Source organism: Zeus faber (assembly GCF_960531495.2).
Source record: "Zeus faber genome assembly, chromosome: 15".
In the NCBI taxonomy this organism is placed as follows: Eukaryota; Metazoa; Chordata; class Actinopteri; order Zeiformes; family Zeidae; genus Zeus; species Zeus faber.
In genome coordinates this window covers 29,454,789-29,474,366 of record NC_137194.1, presented here as the reverse complement: position 1 = coordinate 29,474,366, position 19,578 = coordinate 29,454,789, and the positions used below count along the sequence as shown (strand labels likewise).

The 19,578-nt window shown below is 40.2% G+C and overlaps 1 protein-coding gene across 8 annotated transcripts in view; it reads left to right on the top strand.

Annotated features, from left to right (window-relative positions):
* The window catches only part of LOC307241132 (voltage-gated potassium channel subunit beta-2-like), a gene marked incomplete at its 5' end in the record, with an annotated part of 73,178 nt that overhangs the window by 32,781 nt on the left and 20,819 nt on the right, over positions 1–19,578 (top strand). For 2 of the 8 annotated variants that reach the window (XM_080015152.1, XM_080015157.1), the window contains 11 exons: positions 6,440–6,483; positions 6,714–6,751; positions 7,237–7,316; positions 9,801–9,845; positions 11,281–11,325; positions 11,775–11,818; positions 11,941–12,027; positions 14,967–15,011; positions 17,075–17,160; positions 17,250–17,370; positions 18,151–18,245. In XM_080015152.1, coding sequence (XP_079871278.1) covers positions 6,440–6,483; positions 6,714–6,751; positions 7,237–7,316; positions 9,801–9,845; positions 11,281–11,325; positions 11,775–11,818; positions 11,941–12,027; positions 14,967–15,011; positions 17,075–17,160; positions 17,250–17,370; positions 18,151–18,245 — 730 coding nt within the window. Of the gene's footprint in view, positions 1–6,439; positions 6,484–6,713; positions 6,764–7,236; positions 7,317–9,800; positions 9,846–11,280; positions 11,326–11,774; positions 11,819–11,940; positions 12,028–14,966; positions 15,012–17,074; positions 17,161–17,249; positions 17,371–18,150; positions 18,246–19,578 lie in introns of all 8 variants that reach the window. The other 6 variants (XM_080015151.1, XM_080015153.1, XM_080015155.1 and 3 more) reach the window with 4 other exon arrangements.

Genomic DNA, 19,578 nt, shown 5'->3' with positions numbered 1-19,578 from the left:
ATGTGTGATTCAGTCCATTCCATGGCTGATGACCCACCGCCACCCAACATGTGTGAGTGATGGCATCCACTGAACAAGCAGCTGGAAAAAAATTCAAGGAAAGCCAGACACAGTTCCATGAAAGCAGGGGAGGGGAGAAAGAGAAGCAGAGAAAGAGAGCCATGACTTATTGGCAGTGGGATGGTTGAATGGTTGGACTGACACCATATTTGCTGTTAAAAACCATTGAACATGTCAGACTGAAATAACAAGTTTCTCATTTCCCAAAAGCATCTCAGGGCTAATGATAACCTTAAAACCTTCTAGCTTTTTGAACTTACGGTTTGCCTTTCCCAAAGAGAAGAATTTTTTTTTTATTCGTCTCACAGGTGCGCATGCACCCCACACACACACACACACACACACACACACACACACACACACACACACACACTGGTGGCTGGAGAAATACAGCCTCTACATTTCTCCGAGCCATCCTTCCTCCAGGGGGCAGCCAGGTGCAGTGGGTAGCCTTCACTTCGATTGTGCCATGGACCAGTTCTAGGTGGTGGATCCATGTCGTGGTCAGGAACAGGACAGTGTTCTGCATGTTTCTAATTGAGGTCCTTTTATATTGGAGGAGACCCATGTGAGCATGGGGAGAACATGCAAACTGCACACAGAAAGGTCCCTCATTGGGAGATAACCCACCGGAGCACGGTGCCAACTGTGCCAACTTGCTGTGAGGCAAGGCATCAGTGCAAAAACTGCGCCACTGTGCCGCCAATGCTAAATTCCAAAGGCATCTTGACTTAATATGCTCTTAGAATTGACTATGAGAAATGACCGGTTCCGCCTGCCACAGGCCAGCCGAGTGGATTTTTCAGGGCCTTCCAAGACAGAGACACAGGCGATGGTGTTGAAACATCCCAGTTTATTGAAGAGAGTGGGCAAGATGGAACAAGCCTGGAGTGGATGGAAACATGTCTTGACAAGTGCTCATCGATCTGTTGCTCTGCACTTGTTGCTTTAATGAGCAACAGGTGCACAGCCACCCCTGATCCTGGGGACAATTAATTCGATCCAAGATGGCTGCTTAAATCGGACCACCTCACACCACAGACCACTACCACTCATACAAGGCCAAGTGCATTTTAGAAGTCGCCGCAAAAATACAGCATGTCTTATTAGAATTTTCATATGTCATTATATTGTTACCATGAACCATGACATTTTCTTAGGATAAAAGTGATGTATAACGGAACATGAAACAATGATCTTTAAATTTACAAATTGCACAACACAAAATAACTTCCAATAGCCCTACACAAAAAGATTGGTAGTAGGGAAATCAAAGTGGGAGATTATACACCTTATTTTTCAAAAATTTTCATTCATGTGACGTGCGAGAGTATGTTAAGGTGCCTTGAAAACCGGGCCATATATCAGGCATCTCTGGGCTCGTCCTCGTCCCGTTCACATAACATGCCGTTGCCTGGGCAGCGATGTTAAAATTCCCATAAAGCCTGTTCACACCGAATCTGTAATCACATCCGACACTCTAGGACAACATCAAGTCATTTGATCAGCTGAACATTTACCATTTTCCATAAATTAAATTTTAAAACTTCCTTCATATAGTGTTTGCCATGTGAACAAAAATAAAAAATACACACACTTCACTTACATAAGAGATTCTGACAAACCACTGCTAGATTTATTTAAAAATTCTTTAAAATTACTTTATTTTATTTTGCATTGTTTGAGGTTGGCGTTTGGGCTCTAGTGCTCATCACTCCCGTCGAGGTGTACGAAAGCATAGGAATCCTTAATCAGCTTGAAATAGTGGAGTGATGAGCTCGAATCCCCCACTAGAAAAAACAGTCGAGCCCAACAGGTGGATGCAGGGGAGGTGGAGGGAGCACAGCAGTGCAGCAATCAAACACGAAACAGAGCAGGAAGCAAAGCAGGTAGGGCAGGAGGGACTGGCTGCTTAAATAGGCTGGCCTATAAGGGCGCTGAAGCATGTGGCGTAGTCGCGTTGTCTGATAGAACTACTGTAGCTCCGCAAACTTCTCCTCATTTATTCTTTGTGAATATGTTGACATCCAACCTTAATGTTAAAAACGTCATTTTTTTACATAAAGGAATGAATATTTTAGATAATAACAGATAGATATGAAGTAACAACTTCAGTTGTTGTTGTTGTGTTGTTGTTTGTTGGATTCACTTTGCAGTAGACAAACCATATCTGCAAAAAGCATGCATACAGTCATTTGCTGCGAGTCTCTCCCTCTCTTTACCCCTGTCTCTCTCCAGTGCTCTCTACAATTATAAAGAAGGCAAAAAAAAACCCTGCTTAAGAGTCAAGTGCAAACCATTGTAGGAAACATACTTAACTGTCATTTGCTTAACTCTAATAACCTGGTCACACCAATGACTTCTTGCATTTGCGATGCGTTTAACATGTTGCATACGTTTTCACTGACCTATTTTAGGACTTATCTATGTTGCTTTCGGCGCTTTGTAAGTTGTGGGTAAATGATGTAATGTGATGTATTTTGCATACGTATCCAATGCAATCAGTGACAAGCAGGCATAACATAGTTTGTTATTGGGAATCAAGATCCTGCTCGATTAAAGACAGATTACATCTTTCTTTGGGAACCAGTTTCTGCCTGTCTCTCTCCAGTGCTCTCTACAATTATAAAGAAGGCAAAAAAAAACCCTGCTTAAGAGTCAAGTGCAAACCATTGTAGGAAACATACTTAACTGTCATTTGCTTAACTCTAATAACCTGGTCACACCAATGACTTCTTGGATTTGCGATGCGTTGAACATGTTGCATACGTTTTCACTGACCTATTTTAGGACTTATCTATGTTGCTTTCGGCGCTTTGTAAGTTGTGGGTAAATGATGTAATGTGATTTATTTTGCATACGTATCCAATGCAATCAGTGACAAGCAGGCATAAGATAGTTTGTTATTGGGAATCAAGATCCTGCTCGATTAAAGACAGATTACATCTTTCTTTGGGAACCAGTTTCTGCCGTCTTTGTTGCCAACAAGCAAATCCTCCTGGCAGTCCCCTCTAAATGTCGCCGTCTGGTGTAATATTTTTTGAATGTCTCCCCTGTCTCCGAGCTGCCTCTCGCTCTGGCCTTGTTCTGTACTGAGGCATGAAATGCGGCAGGATGTTCCACAGAAAGGAAGCCACAAGAGCAGTAGCAATGTGCTTTCCCATGTGGCTATATTTTGATGCTAGAATGTAGCATTCCGTTCTGAGAATATATGTTTTTTTACATTTTGTTTGTTTACAGCATTCCATGGCCATTTGTGGCAGACTTAGTCTTTTTTTACGGCGCATGTTGGTGTGTGTCTATGTGTAACTACAGGTGTGAAAATACAAGAGTGTGTGTGTGTGTGTGTGTGTGGCAGAGATGCTCACAAGTGATTTTTTTTGCAAGTCTCAAGTCTTTGAGGGTCAAGTCCGAGGGTCACGTGTCAAGTCTCAAGTCTCTTATGGTGGTAATAAACATTTTTTCTGCTGCATGTCGGGTGTTCTTACTACAGAGCTATTTCTAATGAATTCACAGTATGTATATATCATCACACATTTATCAGTTAGCATATCAGAGTTGATGAGTTATTTAAATGAATGTATAGATAAGGAGTGTATGGTATGAAGCTTGAAATCATATTATACATTATAATACAAAAACAAAACAGAAGCTTTACTTTTCAAGTTCAGAATTATATTGTTCCTTGTAACATCAACATACAGTATAGCCCAAGTGTGCATGAAAATGATTATTACTTTAAAACTTTTTCTTTTACTTTTCTCATATTTTTTCCTTGATCATGTCAATTTGTGAAACAAATAATTTGTCAGCAAACATCTGAGCATCTTAACATACTTACATCTGTCTTTAACAGGTGCTCTCAATACGTATTTAACAATAGACAATTATTTTGCCCACTGCAGTCACCATTGCTTAGTAATTGACTGATGGGAAAGTAGGGAAGATAATCTGGTTCAGTTTGCCAATGAGCTCTGATGAGTGAGGTTCAGGTATTCAAGATGACAGCTCTAAAAGTCACAATCTTTTACGATTAAAGTATGGGTACACAGTATTTCAGTCCCTAGAAAAATACATGTAATGTTTTTTAAGGATTAAACGCTCACTCTATTGGACTGCGTTCAAGCACAAAGTGAGAAGCTGCAACAGAGTGGTACGTTTCTCAGTAGTAAAGCATCCAGCAAGGTTGTGCCGTGAGCCATTATAAATGAACATTTTAATGGGTTCATATTTAAGTGTCTTTGTTCCAGGTAGATACTGTATATACACACACGCATTCACCTGCCAAAGTTTAACCCACTCTCCACATCCTACCCTGTCCACACCTTGTCGAAAGCCTCCTGCCTCAACAAAATTGCTCCAAATATAGCACCCCCATCGGCCTTCACCTCAGTGCTCACCCAGCCACGATCTTTGCCCAAGAATGGGAACATGTATTTTATTAGGCTAATGTCAACCTCTTGATTTTTGACAGTTGGATCGCTTTTCATGCTGCAAAGTATAATCGCAACATACATGCTGGGAGGTGTGTATGCGCCTCAAAGAATAACTAACTGCATATGGTGGCAGTTCCGCCTACCAAACACCACCCGAGTGGCATTTTCAGGGCCCTCTGACACAGAGACACAGGCAGAGATGTTGCAAATGCACAAGTGTATTGTAGAGAGCGGCAAGATGTAACAAGCCGGTAGCAGATGGACACATGTCATGACAGAGGCTCTCCCCCTGTGTGTGTGGGGATGGAATTGAATTTATTTAGTCTATTTTCTATTCACCATATACATTGCAAATTGTTGTTAAAGAACACAACAAGGTCCGTCATACTGAGCTGTAGAGAGTGTCATGTCTAACTAAAATTGCAGTTCCACATTATACTTTTAAATAAATTCTTTAAAGAAAATGTATACCAAATTCTGTGTCCAAACCATTAAAACCCACTAAATCATGATGAACAATAAAATCAATTAACTGTAAGGTTCATCCCAAACCCAGCTAAATTTGGCAAAAAATTAAAGTACACTACTATTCTACTACTTGAATAGGCTGTAATTTCAATGTATTTTCATCAGCTATAATTTCACCATTATCTTTGTTAGTTTAGGGAATGATAGAAATGTTTTGGTTGGTTGGTTAGGGGATAGGGATTATGGGCTAAGAGGTTAGGGTAGGCTTAGCCATGATGCAATTTCATCCAAATTTTGACAGAACTAGACAAACTAAATGATGCCCACAGTTTACTGGGATGCTGTAACTTTTAACTATTCCCATGTCAACTACACGGGCTAGTGCTTTTGGCTTTGCATGTCGCTTGGGAATGTCAGCAAGGCTGAAACATATGTCATATTTGCTACCCTAACCCTTGCCAATAGAAAATTAGTTTGAGTTTGAGTTTCTTGGCAATACGTACAATATGTTTATGTGGGTATGTGTATGCAACTCCTTCATGGTTTTTATCTGTGGATTATTTGGGTGCAAGAAAATACAGATGTCTGAATGTGAAAGCAAATCAATAGCCCACACATTTCACCCGGCGAACACAAGAAAAGTTGGAATGTTATTCTTTTCCTCTGCTCTCGGGCTAATAACACGAGCCGACCCATTGTGCGAGACCTCTTTATGTTTCAAGGTGAGAGGCAGACCTCTTGTTCTCGTCGATTCAAGTGTTTTTTCTTCGCGAGTTTGTGAAGCTTGCCCGGCACGTCTACGAGCTGGAGCATTCAGAGGCAAAAAAAAAAAAAGCCAAGCAGTCAAGCATTAGTTTTGAGCTTCAGAATTTCAGAAGAAAGGAACGGAGCTGGGTACAATGGAACATAATTAACTGCCGGGGTGAGAGCAGATGTGTTTGGTTTGGCCTTGTGGACTTCTACACTGTGGCTGTTGAAGTCATGGACTATGGCTTGCAAACAGTCCCTAAAGCCACAAGGTTAGAAAATGGCAAATAAGAAATATAAGCTGGCCGCAAAGCTATTTGGATCTGTAAGAAATGCTCCCAGCTCTTCCCTGGCTGCATTCAAGGCCACAAGTGTGCTGGTTTCAAGCGATAAAGGTCTACAAATCAAATCAATCAAATGCAAATTTTCCCATGCAGAGTTACCCGTCATGGCGTTGGTCATGGTTCGATAAACTTTGAGGAACTTGTGCAAGAGTACTGTACCCCTTGGGAAAAGTTTGATTTTGCATTGGGTGTTGAAAAGTGTTCAAAGTGAATTTGATTTGAGAGTCAAACGTGTCACCAAGGCCTGTGCTTTTTTTTTTTTTTGACATATACAATGTAACTCTACTGGGTCCTAGTTCAGATTTTAATTAAAAGTACAGCCCATCAACCTCTTTTATTTATGTTTGATTTATATATATATTCGATTTTCTTCTTTGTCAACAGAAATATGGGAAAATCTGGACTCAGAGTTTCCTGTCTGGGATTAGGTGAGTTTGCGCATTCTCTCTCTGTATGTGCAAATCATGAGAGCGTGTTTATATGAGTGTGCAGCTGGGGATAGTAAATTAACGAATAAACGATTGAAAGCTAATCATTAAGAACAGTCAAAACCAGCCAATATGAACTATTGACCACTGATGCAGAAATTTCAGACAGACACACACACACACAGATGATACACATGATGTCATGGCAATTTCCTCTGCTCTCTCTGCAGGCACATGGGTTACTTTTGGGGGCCAGATAACAGTTGAGGTAAGAGAAAATGTAAGAGAATGCCAGCAAACTATTTCCCTTTCAATGATAGGTTCGCCATTTTTCAGCCCAGGCCTTATTAAAATGATGGTTCCCATCGTTTATAGCTGTTTATTGTTCATATCACAACGCTAACTTCCCAATCCCAATGGCAGTCCAATGGGGAAAGTGTTTAACCCTTGAGAAAATATGATACATCTCCTTTTACAGAACGCTTTGCTTCCAAAGCAAACTGTGGCTAAGCAAACTACTGTGGCTCTAGAAACAGAAAATTCATTGGCTACTGTGATGGAAGGATGAACATATTTTGAACAAACGTTGATCAACAGTGTTCAATTTGATTGATTCCATCGTAACTACTTCAGTTTTGTTTTTTTAACTATGTAACCAGGATGTTTATTGATACATCATTTCTCACCATTTCCCTAACCCCCCTCCTCATTTCTGACGTCCCCGCGCCCTCTTCCCTCTATGTTGGGTTCAAGATGGCTGAGGAGCTGATGACGCGAGCTTACGAGAACGGAATTAATCTCTTTGACACTGCTGAGGTCTATGCTGCTGGCAAGTGAGTTTGATATACACATGCACGCCATGTGCGCATGCATTGTACATGCCATTTGTTTTGCTTATTTTGATTGACTTAAATACAAAATAAATATTTTTATTAAATAAAGTGATGCATATTAATTAATACATTTATTAATATATGTATTAATTAACAAACAATAATAATGATTATATATTTATCATTATTGTTGTTATTATTTTTATTATTATTATTATTTAAAATAATATGTAAAAGTAGCCATAAATAATATTTACATTATCAAAAAATTTATTGATCCAATTTGATTGCATACATCTAAATATGTCTTTCTTGCAGAAGGGGTCAGATGTGTTGCTTTTCTTTTTGCAAATTGTGCTTAACATTATTAATTAAACATGCAATGCTGCCAACGCAAACAAATTATTTACCCTTATTTCCAGTCTATAAGCCGCTACTTTTTATCCACGCTTTGAACCACGCGGCTTATCCAATGATGCAGCTAATTTATGGATCTTTCCCGCTTTCACAAGCTTCATGCCGCCAAAAAACTGAGCAAAAAACTCATTATGTGATGGTGCTCAGTTTTTCGATCTGATCTGGCTGTTGGAAAAGGAAATAGAGCTGCTGCACGGGAGCTTGGCCTTATTGAGTCGATGACGTTGGAAACAGCTGCGTGAGGAACTGACTTGGTACAAAAAGACAACAAAAGCTTTCAGCGGGAAGAAAAGCAGATGGCCCGAACTAGAAAATGAGCTCGAAGACTGCGTCAACACACAGAGAGCAGACGGCCGAGGTGTTTCAACTGTGCAGATCCGACTGAAAGCCAAAACAATCGCCACCGCAATGAAGTTTGAGGATTTTAGAGGTGGACCATCGTGGTGTCTGCCAGTGGGTCCTGACAGCGTGAATCCACAAAAATCCACTCTCATCAACGGGTTTGGAAAGGCTGGACTGCTGCGTGTTGAAGAGGGCAGCATGAGCTCAGCGGGGAATTTGCCTCCGAATGAAAGTGATGAGAGCGACAATCAAAACGATCCAACATCTGATGAAGCAATTCTGAGGCTATTCAACTCCGACACCGAAGGAGATGACTTCAGTGGTTTCAGTGCGCAGGAGGAGGAAGATAGTGACCAATGACTTTCTTGGTAGGCTACTGTTTACCGCTAATGTTTTTATTTTTGTCACAAACCGTGTTTCATTAAAGCCTATTTATTTTTGTTACAAGCCTTGTTTCGTTAAAGCCTATTTATTTTTGCTACAAGCCGTTTTTCGTTAAAGCCTGTTTAAAGGGAATTTGTTTCAATGTACCGTTAGGCACCTGCGGCTTATAGAAATGTGCGGCTTATTTATGTTCAAAATAAATATTTTTTAAAAATTCAGTGGGTGTGGCTTATATTCAGGTGCGCTTAATAGTCCGGAAATTACGGTATGCTGATCCGAAATGAGCCATTATCTTCACAATTGACATTGTATTTGTGTTGCATTTGTAATTTGTATTTGTTTTCCTGCTGATATGCGTAATTGTGTATTTATTAAGCAGATACTTCTCATTGATTGACTAGTTATACATTACAACAAAGTATGGAAAAAGCTGAATGAGCTACATGTTTGTTTGAATAAGCAGTTTGTGTGCAGACAAAAAGTTCTTCTACTTAATAAATGGCCTCTTTCAAGAAGACATCTTGATGCTGAATGATATAGGAGTAATGCCTTAAAGCCGGAGCATGGCGGCATTGCACTAAATTTATATAATTGACCTTGCTAGGCAGCTCAGGGAAAATAGTGGCTAAATTGATTGATCAGTTTAATGGAGGTTAGGGGGGCTAATCTGGACTGACCAGGGATTTTTGTTGAGCCTCATTTAATAAGGGGAAGGTGTGCAATTGCTGGTTTGAATTGACCATTGTCACTCCAATTTAGTCACTTGCATACTCAATTTTGTGGAGTTAAAGTAGAAATGTTTTGATAGAGTGCAACAATTTTGTCTTTTACATACAACTAGGCAGGTATTTTTCTGTGGTTGAACAGAGAAACACATTCCCTTGCATACACATACAAACACATACACACACACAAACATGGTTCTCATATACAAATGCATGAGCATTCATGAGCATTCATGAGAGTTTGAGTTGTCTGAGTCATCAGAGTCTGTTAAGAAGTCAGCTGTTGCCTCCTGGAAATAGGCATAAGTTAATTCATGGAGAATGCATTAAGCATTAGTCCGTTGGGTAAAACTGCAACATCTGCTGTTAGACCATAGGAGGATCGGACCCCCCCTCCACACACACACACACACACACACACACACAGACACACACACACACAAACACACACATACACATACACATACACATACACATTCACCCTCATACATTCCGTACACTGAACCCACCATACACTGAACCCACCACTGCTTTCCACAGTCAAGTTTTACCTACACTTGGACAGTTACAGTTTTCTGTGTATGTGTATTCTTAACTTTCTTTTCTCTTTATTTAGAGCTGAGCTGGTTTTGGGAAGCATCATCAAAAAGAAAGGATGGAGGTAGGACGGTTGATCCTCTGCCCTAGTTTTTTTGTGTGATTATCACCTCAAAAATAAGTATTATCGTTTAATATTTATCGAATAACCTTATCCTGTACCTGTCGTATGATGAGTGCCCAGAGACTACTATATAAAGACAGGTTTTTAGTTGGCAAATCTAGATACTACTCTTGGCTAATATTGAGTTTTAACCGCTGACCTAACCATTGACCTCCTCGTCTGAATCTGGTTTAGATAGATAAAAAAGCTAATTAATTTCAGCTGAGATGGATGGGATGGTGCGCAGCCCCTCTATCTCCTACTGGCTACACCATGTCTATGGTGAACAGGATCATTTGGTTTTGGGTGGGCTGCATCCAGAGATTTGACAGTTGATTGCGATTTGGGCCCATGAACCACATTAAAGGACCAATGTGATGTAGCTGAGTAAGACAAGTGTTGCATGCATTCACTTATCAGATGTGTTTGTTTGACGTGGAGTAGCTAGGACCTCATGGATTTCCCACTTCAAATCTGGCCATACTCACTCAGGTTGAAATTAAGTACCAATGAAGTTGCCATACAATGAATTAATTGATTGTTTCTGGGATTCACAGACTCTGGACATAGCTTATGTTAGTGTCGATTTTAGTGTTAGCACTAAAAGCGTCACAAGCAGGTGGAACACATATTATTATGGCCTACTAGAGGACAAGACTCATGAACGATTTGGGCCTTGCGGACAAATTTTTTTAATAAGTCCAAGGCAAAAAAGCCCCAGCCATTTAGCATAATTAATGTTGAATGACTTGATGTTGAATGACGTGAGTGACTTACACTTTGCATTCCACCAAAATAAATCATGTTGTCAGTATTAAATGATTCTTGAAAGAATTCCATTCACAACTCATAGCCAAAATGACTCTTCTGACTCTCGTTCATCATTCACAAGTCTTGTCACCAACTAAATCGAAACGACAACGGGTCCGAAAAAATCGAACTCAGAGAGAGTCGAATGTTACATCACTACTCGTAGTTCCCACTTTCAGTGCAAACATTGACCTTGTATGGATGAACACAGCCCTGGTATTCTCACTGGAACTGATGAATTAGTACAGCAAGTTTGATATTGCAAGGCAGATAATTTCCATTTTTTTATACATTTCTTAAATTGGAATATGAAACATTTCACGGCAAACCTTGCAAGCTCGTTGATAAACACTGGCTTATGTGAGATATAACATTAGTTGGTACTTTATACAACCAAAGTCGGGAACTTTAATATCTTGGCTTGCTTGGAGTACAACACCCAGAGAAGTTTTGAATACAGATGAGAGAAAGCCAGGGAGACGGTAGCATCTCAAAGGGCTCTGCTTGTGGTCCTATAACTGTATCTATGATGATATGGTGTACAACGGACGTTTTTGTGTGGTTTAAAATATGTTCTTTCGTGTAGACGTTCTAGTCTGGTCATCACCACCAAGATCTTCTGGGGAGGAAAGTATGTAGTCCTTTCTCTTCATTTGTTTCTTTAGAACTTCATTTCTCTGTTTCATGCCATCTTTGCAATACTCTGTGATACTGTAATTTCCGTTTTCATGTTTTTATTTTTTACTTGTCATAAAGACACAAGACTCAAATACCTAGGCTTTTGCGATGCTGGAAGGTTTCCCTGAATGCACAGGATAATTAAGTACCCCTGACTGAAATGAATTAATTGAAGTCATTGCCTATCTGTGGTCCATATCTGCATCAAATGTGGACACAGAGGACTTGGATGACTTCTCCCCTACAAAATTACACCATGCAAAAAGGGCACGCACACAAAATTGTAAGGGTCTCTCAAAACACTTTTCTTTTTAATAGCCCCATTTCGCATTCACAAGAGGATGGAAGTCAAATTGCATCATTAAGAACATTATTTACCGTTTGCCTTCTCTTAATTTCTAGGGCAGAAACTGAGAGAGGATTGTCTAGAAAGCACATCATCGAAGGTGAGATCGGATTATTATTATTTTGTTTACTTTCTTTCAAAAACAATTCTTCAAAATATTTTTTGCAAAATAATGGCTATTATGGCTATAATAATTTTAAAATTTCTGTTTTCTAATCAAAGGTCTCAGGGCCTCACTGGAGAGACTGCAGCTGGAGTATGTTGACGTGGTTTTTGCAAACCGGCCAGACCCCAACACACCCATGGAAGGTAGGGACGTCTCTTAAGATGTGCGAGGATGTAAGGAATTGTTGGTATTATTATATCCAACTCCAATATACTGCAATCTCTACTTATAACTATGGCTGAACGATTTGGGAAAATAATCTAGTTGCGATTTTTTTTTTTTTTTTTAGATCAATATTGTGATTTAGTATGCAATTTTTTTTTTACGTTTTTTTAAAGAGGGCACGGAAAAAGTGTCCCCATTACGCACAGTTTCGTTCCATACTTAGTTGTTTCGTTCCATTAGGAGACGTAAAATAAAAACAGTGTTCTGCCAGGCGCATCGTCGGTAACGTGGGAGAGGGAGACAGGTGTGCGAAATGTGAATTCCTCCCTCTCTACAATCGCCATCCCTGGGACTTCTCCCTCCTTGCGATGAATTGTGATGTCGGCTTGAATTTGATTAATCGTTTAGCCTTTCTTAAAACAGCTGAGAAATTCAGTTTCAATGTAATTGCAGTAGACCAACAAATTGCAACACCCCAGCTGACGTGCAAGTTTGCTCACTCAAACTCAAAACTCTGCCTTGTAATGATTGAAGATTATACTTGAAGGACCTCTTGCGCTGAAAAAAGCCATTCATGAAAAGATTTGTGCTTAAATCTTACGTGTACACGGTTTAAGCAAAGATTTGGGATCCAACAATAATTTTCGTATTTTAATTTGTTCTTACTTTGGAATACATTTTTAACTGTCTCTGACTATGCGTCACATGCGTCTATCAGATGTCAGAGTCCTGTTAAATTATATTATAAATGTAACGAAGTGTAAGTCGTATATTAGAACCACAATTAGACCACCGGCACAGAAACACAGACGACGGGGTTTCAGACACAGTTTATTGTAGAGAGTTTGCTAGGTGGAATAAGCCCAGGAGCAGATAGATACGTGTCATGACAAGGGCTCCTCTCCTGAGGGCGTGTGGGGATAGAGGTTTTACCTAGGACTGGTGTAGTTTGAGCAGCCACACCAGTCCTAGGTAAAACCCCACACCACACTATTATTTATCTTCTTTGTGTATCTTGAAGTGTGTGTGTTTTTTTTAGCATGTTTAAGTCTAAGATCCTTACTGAACTCCGTTGTATGTGTAGTTGAATAAGTTTACACACGCCCAGCTATAAAGCAGTCATCTTAATCTCCAAGCAGGTGAATATGAATATATTCAGAGCGCATCTAAAGAGATATGTTTATTGGTAGTGATCAGTGATCTGCTTACTGAGAGTCATCAATGGCAGATCACCTGGTTTCCATTGACAAGAGAAGCCCTTCTTTTATTAATTATTATTGGTATTATTATAGTAAGTGATAACCTAGAGCTGCAACTTTATCACCAGACCACCCGCGCCACACAAGACCACCAGCTTCCTCACTACAAGCACCAAACTGCCTCCATGCAATTAATAAATAGAAAAAACAACTTTTATATCAATCCACTGTTTATGTCGGCAGTCTACGCACCCATCATGAATCCGGTTCTTCTTGTTTGGTGTACATATCGGAGACAAACTTTGGAAAAACCCACCTTACTCTGAAAAAATAAATGTCGTAGCCTCGTTCAGCAAAATTGAATTGGTGATATGCGATAAGTTTCTGAGGTTTTTTTTTTATTAATTTAGTCTTTATCATGAGGTGTGTCATATATATTATAATAATCATAATAATAATAATAATAATAATAATTAATAATAATTTCTACATCTCATTGGATAATGGCCCCTTGAGCAGCTTCTGGGATCGGGTTACAGTATCTTAACGGACTTTATCTTCTAACGGGCCTTTAAGGAGGACTGTATGTCGACATTGTGATGGGACACATACAGAACCAGTTAATGGATAAGTTCTCTACTTTTCAACCCAAACCTTACGTTCATTTCGAGATCATTTGACTGTTGATTCCCGCCATTTTCAACTCTGGTAAGTCCACAGCCTCGTTCTCAATGCTTTACTATTGATTAACTTAGCGTCCTGTTGCAACTCCTTAAGGAAATTTAACATGTTTTGTTAAGCCTTAAACATTTGATTGGTCTGCATTTAAGTACAGTAAGAAGATGCAGCAGAATGGTAAGCTTCTCAATAGTAAAGCGTTCAACAAGGTTGTGCTATGAACAGTTCTAAATGATTGTAACCAACATTTATTAATAACAACAATAATAATATGGCCTGGGTTGAAAAATGGGGGACCCATCCTTTAAGCTTGTCATGGAACCCCACAAAACATTTCCATATTGTTCATATAACATAACATCTTCTCATAAACAGTCATCAAAACGCAGCAATACCTTACCAGTGGTTAAAAAAATAAAAATAAAAAATTGCAACATTCAAGAGTCACCATATTGTATCAATCTATATTGTATGAACGCCTGTTAAAATCTCACAGATGGAATTGGGCATGGGGCTAAAATTCTAAGTGCACCCCTAAAACATAGTAGGCATTTTGGTGGACACCCGCGGAAAAACAGACATGGCCGATCCAGACATAATTTATGTTGCAGATTTAGCACTGGGAATTTTACATCAGCTATCCAACCATGTCCAAACTAGGGCAACAATCTTCCTTCAGTCCAAGCATGTTCAATACAGGGCTGCAATTAGTTTTCCCAACAAACGCTATATTGTTACTTTTGCCTTTAGTTTGGTCTATGTGAACATGCAATGGCTGAAGCATACACATAACATGTCTAAGAACCTTTGAAACTGATTCAAAAGTGTACTCTAATACTATAAAGTTGGGTATAACATTGTGAAGGACATTTTCTTCCATTTATTTTGTGTTTAAAATTAGAAAAAAAAACAAAAAAACCTCAGGCAATGAAGGAAGAATATTTGTATTTTGAAGACGTTATCTTTGGTTACTCTTCTTGATGGAAAGAGATCTTGTTGTCTGCATTGTTTTTGTTGTTTATTGTTGTTTTTGTCACCAGGGGACCCATTTCACACATCTAAGTCCAGAACATTCATCATAGAAGGTATATGGTACCCCCATAGCAAACCTGCCCCCCTCCCGCCCTGCAAAAACAAGCATTTTATGGCAGTCATTTGGTATAATAAGTCGCTGCTTTCACTTCTGTAAAACCCATCTTTGAGTCCATAAAATGCTGGACCCTGCCCACCCACTACACTCCCCAGCCAAGAAAACACCAATGGTAACAGTATAATGGGTCCAGTGCCATTGGTAGAATTTTTCCTGGAAAGTACTGAACTGTATAGCCATGGCCCTAATCTCCCTGATGTTAATCTCCACATTTGGCATTTATTCTGATACTACAGACAAATTATACTTATTGTAAGTTGCTTTGGTCAAAAGCGTGGAAGGTCAAAGTTGAATATCGATCAACATTATAACTTACTGTATGTACACTAAGCACCTTACCTTGCCAATTGTTAATTTGCCTTGCCAATTATTAAAAAACCTTGGCATGGTTTCTAGGTTTTGTTATTGAGAATTTAATTGAGGCCTTCACCTTAAGTGGCACCACTGCACCATCCATTCACAACCTCGGACTTTCGAGATTCAGTACAGGGAATGGCAAAGTTAATATCACTTTAACAGAATTCTAATAGAAATTCACTTGGATGCCATCTTTACGCTTTCAGGCAGTAACTTCAATACTTTTTTGACTCAAATATTTTGGAACAAGAGGAGGTATTACAGTTTATAGTATATTTATAGTCAGAGTTTATATATTTAATATTTACATGTAGACACTACCAAAACTTAGCAAAAATGTTGGTAGTCTCTACCATAAAACCGCAGTATGTATCGTCTTGCATGTTTCCTATAGCCAAGCATGTCTCTGTAGTTTCATTTTTATTCTGCTCCTACTTGTAATTCTGTAAGTCTCTGTTGCTCTCCTGACGCTCTGTTGACCAGAACCCTCCCGAGTAGCACAGCAACTTTCCTTAAAAAATACAAGAAATTTAAAAAAAGATGTAATTCCGACAGACAACTGTTAGATTTAATTTAAAATTAATATTTATTTTGGTTTGTTTGAGTTTAGGCATCTGGGTTCTACTGCTCATCACTTCCGGCAAGGTGGACAGAATACATAGGCAATTAATGAGTGCGAAATATAGGAGTGATGAGCTTGAATCGCCCATTGGATAGAACAATAGCGCCCAACAGGTGGATGCAGGGGAGGTGGAGGGAGTGCACCAACACAGCAAGCAAAGCAGGAAGCAAGGCGGGTATGGCAAGAGGGATTGGCTGCTTAAATAGGCCGGCCCATATGGGCTTGGAAGCATATGCCATCGAGTTGTCTGACAGAACTGTTCCCCAAGCTACGCCTCATTTATCAAAAAGATCAACAGAGCAGACGATAGAAGAATGGACCATGGACATTTTTTTATGCTGCAAAATCTATCAATAAAAAATCGAATAATAATAATAAGAAAATACATTTAGAAACAAATAACCAAACAAAATTATCTGCAAGTTGCGGTAAGACATTTTGAGTTGAAAATGGAAAAAATAGAAAAGATAGAAATAAAATCTTGTAGTGGAAATTATTTCATAGTTTAAACAGCAGTCCACCCTAACATCATATTTAAAAAAATATATATCTTTCCTTATTTTATATCTGAATATCATGTTTTCTTGAAAGTTATTCTTTCAGAGCGGAGAGCTTTAAAAACTTGCTGTTCTCTTTAAAGTGTCCTATCTCACTGAAAGAAATCCTCAAAATGGGGATTTCCGAGTAGTCCTAGTTTGACGGAGCCTCGCTGCATAATCTTAATATGCACAATTCTAGACCTGTCAATTGGGGAGGGAAAATGATCTAGTGTTTTCTTGCTTAACATTTTATTTTTCGCAGTGTGTCCCACTCTGTTTGTCTTCTATATGAATTAGCTTGTCAAGAGACCTGAAAATACCTCATGAGAATGTTTTGTGTTCCTTGTACCAAGATGGCCTTCCTTTCACTCTCTTTAAAAATGTTTGTTTTTGCAGTCTGTGCAAGGCTATCCATTGCCTTTGGATCGATCGCCTGACTTTATGTAACCCTGTGGCTTCTGCAATGTTTTGTTTCCGTAGAGACAGTAAGAGCGATGACCCATGTTATCAACCAGGGTATGGCCATGTACTGGGGGACTTCGCGGTGGAGCTCCATGGAGATCATGGTGAGCCGACGTCCTCTGTATGCCTGCAAAATCCTGCAATCGCCTGCAACGGATATGAGTCCGAAGTCCTCGTGCCCATTTCCCTGCAGGAAGCCTATTCTGTGGCACGCCAATTCAACCTGATCCCACCCATCTGCGAGCAGGCAGAGTACCACATGTTCCAGAGGGAGAAGGTGGAGGTGCAGCTCCCCGAGCTCTTCCACAAGATCGGTGAGTGGGAGAGATTTAGTACTGGAGGACCAATTCAAAAGCCGATCCTGAAACCATAGGGTTTTCAATTAGATGTGTAATCTGATGCGTGTGAAAAGGAACTTAAGCTTTTCCTGCTGTATTATAAAACACTTAGTTCCAGTCGAGCAATTCGATTGGCATTCCACAAGTGCTGATACACAGTTTTGGCTCAAGGTATCTAGGGTACCTTGGCAGAGCGATTTTTTTGGTGAAGCCGATTGAACAACAAAAATCATGATCTGTTTTCTCAAATTACCATAACTTGATAAATAGCCTTGTACTGACATCTGTTGTACAAAATCAATATCATGCACAATATTACTTTATATAGTATAAAGGCATGAGGTCATGCCTTTATACTGTATATCAACACAATAACAATTATTAACAGCTAAATCACAGCAGTGTCGATATACAGTATAACAGTAGGGAGCGATAGACCTGAAAAGGACATCTTAGTTATTTTAAATGCAGCCACATTTGGAAGTATTTTTGTCACATTTATCCATCCACCTGAAGCAGAGCTGTGAAGCGTCGTTGCAAAGTTGGGGGGTTCCAGGCACGAATGCAACGCCTCACGCCAGAACACATCAACGAAACTCAGCTGACGGAACTGGCAACCCTATCGCCCTAATGTACTGGGTTTCACAGGTGGCTTCACGGCTTTTAATTCCAATGGAACGGGAATTAAAAATGCTTTGCACAAGCAATAGTTTGCTTTGCGCTCTTACGCCGCCCTGGTTTACTGTTTATGAACAGGGGTGGGAGCAATGACATGGTCCCCGCTGGCGTGTGGGATCATCTCAGGGAAGTACGACAATGGCGTGCCCCCTTACTCCCGTGCGTCTCTTAAGGTAACGCTCTTTACTCTTCAGTGGCCATTTCTATGTTGCATGCATACCCACATCAAATGGTATGGAAGTGTGGATTTGGGGAAAGAAGGGTCCCCCAAGATGCGATGCTGTATTCTCATACCGTATTTTAAATAATGCTAATATAATTATGCATTTTTTTGTACATTTGCAGAAGACACAGCAGTAAACTTTTGAAATATGAAGATGTTAAACCCACCGTAATGCATCATCATTGTTGAATGATGGAGTAAAAAAAAAAAAAGGTTTTAAGGAATGTGACATTTACTGATGCTTTAAATATTTCTAATTTGTTCACTGTGTGTTTTATTTTTTAACAGTTCTTATCATTGAAAATAACCCCTCATCCTTCTCTCTAGTTCTCTTGCTCTTTTCTCTGTCTTTGTGACATTAAAAATGTTCAAAATGGGATACATACTCTATACCTAATTTGAGATGCAGAATTTTCTTTTTTTGGTACAATATATCAGTATGGTCATTGAAACTTTTGCTGTATTGGACTGCATTTAAGCACTGTGGGAAGTCGTGGATGATGACCAAGGGTAGAATAAAGAAAATAAAGCTGCTTTCACACATTAACTCGAGGCAATGTCCGGATAATCAGATCCAGACATTGTCCGGAGTTGCCCTTTCACAAATGTAGCACACAACCGGAGATTGTCCATGTCAGATGCGTTTACACCTACTGGTGTAGAAGGTCAGTATTATATCGTGGCGCCTCCAAGCAGTGGAAAGGCCCCGAAGCCCCCCGAATTCCGCAACCTTGTAGACACCCTAGAGCTGCAGGAAAGCCCCGAGCACCCTGCTCTGCAGCCACAGAAGACCCCTGGGCCCCCAGAGAAGCCAGAGGGACGTGGAGCAACCCCCACGCCCAGCCCTGGAGCATTGAGCATTACCCAGTCCCAGGGAGCACGAGGAGACCCCACACCCCAGGGGCGCACACATACAACCAACCCCCAGGTACAGGCACAAGACACAGCCGCTGGCACAGAACCGAGGCCACGGGCGGCAGGCACGGACCGCAGGCCCGGATCCTGGCTCCACGGTGACAGACCAACACCCCACCCGAACCGCCCGCCTCGCAGGCGAGCCGGTGGGATTCCCATGCCCACCCATGCCCCGCCCAAGGGCGGGGGGCGGGGCCCGCCCAACCCAGCGTGAGCGGCGAGTGCCCATACATGTAGCAGAATGTGCTCAACGCGGAGCACCTGGATGTTAGCCCACCCCGCCGCCGATGCCAGCCAGTCACGTTTAATTCAGTTTTCAGTTTCCCCTTAATTATTTAAAAAAAAAAGTTTTTTGCGAATAATAATTA